The sequence below is a fragment of the Physeter macrocephalus genome, chromosome 14 (assembly GCF_002837175.3).
Source record: "Physeter macrocephalus isolate SW-GA chromosome 14, ASM283717v5, whole genome shotgun sequence".
Lineage (NCBI taxonomy): Eukaryota > Metazoa > Chordata > Mammalia > Artiodactyla > Physeteridae > Physeter > Physeter macrocephalus.
The window spans coordinates 98,676,032-98,677,161 of record NC_041227.1 but is presented as its reverse complement, the minus strand read 5'-3'; the positions used below and the strand labels follow the sequence as shown (position 1 = coordinate 98,677,161).

Genomic DNA, 1,130 nt, shown 5'->3' with positions numbered 1-1,130 from the left:
TTTTTGTTTTTTGTTTTTTTTTTGCGGTACGCGGGCCTCTCACTGTTGTGGCCTCTTCCATTGCAGAGCACAGGCTCCGGATGCGCAGGCTCAGCGGCCATGGCTCACGGGCCTAGCCGCTCCGCAGCATGTGGGATCCTCCCGGACGGGGGCACGAACCCGTGTCCCCTGCATTGGCAGGCGGACTCTCAACCACTGCACCACCAGGGAAGCCCATCATTTTTTTTTGATGTATACCTAGAAGTGAAATTTTTGGATAATATTGTAATCTGTGTTTAACTTTTTGAGGAACTACCATAAATTTTACATACCTACCAGCAGTGTACAATGGTTTCAATTTTTCTACATCTTCACCAACACTTATCATTTTCTGTTTGTTTGTGTTTTTTAAATAATAGCCATCCTAATGAGTATGAAGTGGTCTCTCATATTGAGTATGTAGTTTTAAATATGCTTCATTTTATCTGGCAATTTTCTGTGTTTGTGAATTGAGGGTGAGGTGGAGGGTCGTCCACATTGGCTAATTTGCTATTTGCTACAACTGCCAGACCTATGTATTTTTAATGCAAGTTGTTTAACTAATTTTCTCTTTTGGAGAGTAGCCAACTTTTGAGTACATAAAAAATTCATGACATTTCCATTAAAAATAAAAAAGACTTTATCGTAAGTTTGTTTCATAAATCTCTCAGTTTCACTTAAAGAATCATGAGCCAAGAACTGTTATCCCCCATCTGCCTTTCTCCTCCTAACAGTTTGTTTCCTACCCATATATTTTTTTACAGTCCTTTCCATGACAATAACTGTTTCTTTGAGATCACTTTACTGGTGCCATCAGTATTGCTTTATGTTTTGATCATGTCTGATAGTCATACATTACTGCCTTCCCAGCCTCCCACAATACCACTGTCATTCTAGGGTTCTTGCTCTTGAACATAATTCAGTTTAATATCACTAAGTATTAAGGCCTTGTAACAATCCATTCACTCTTCCTTTACAGCTGCCCATATAATTGTCAACGAGATCTAGGGGAACAAGGGTATAATCATTAAGGGTATCGCTTGCTTTCCTTATCCTATGCTAAATTGTGGTCTTTAAGCTTATCAACTAGGAAATCAAGGGTCTCATGAATT

At 39.3% G+C, this 1,130-nt stretch overlaps 1 protein-coding gene across 1 annotated transcript in view; it reads left to right on the top strand.

The window, feature by feature from the left end:
- Positions 1-583, top strand: part of CCT6B (chaperonin containing TCP1 subunit 6B) — an 11,213-nt gene extending 10,630 nt beyond the window's left edge. Inside the window, exon 5 of the mRNA XM_055090401.1 lies at positions 67-583. Within this exon, the coding sequence (XP_054946376.1) occupies positions 67-116 (50 nt within the window). The 3' untranslated portion in view covers positions 117-583. The remainder of the gene's footprint in view (positions 1-66) is intronic.
- The last annotated feature ends 547 nt before the right edge of the window (positions 584-1,130 follow it).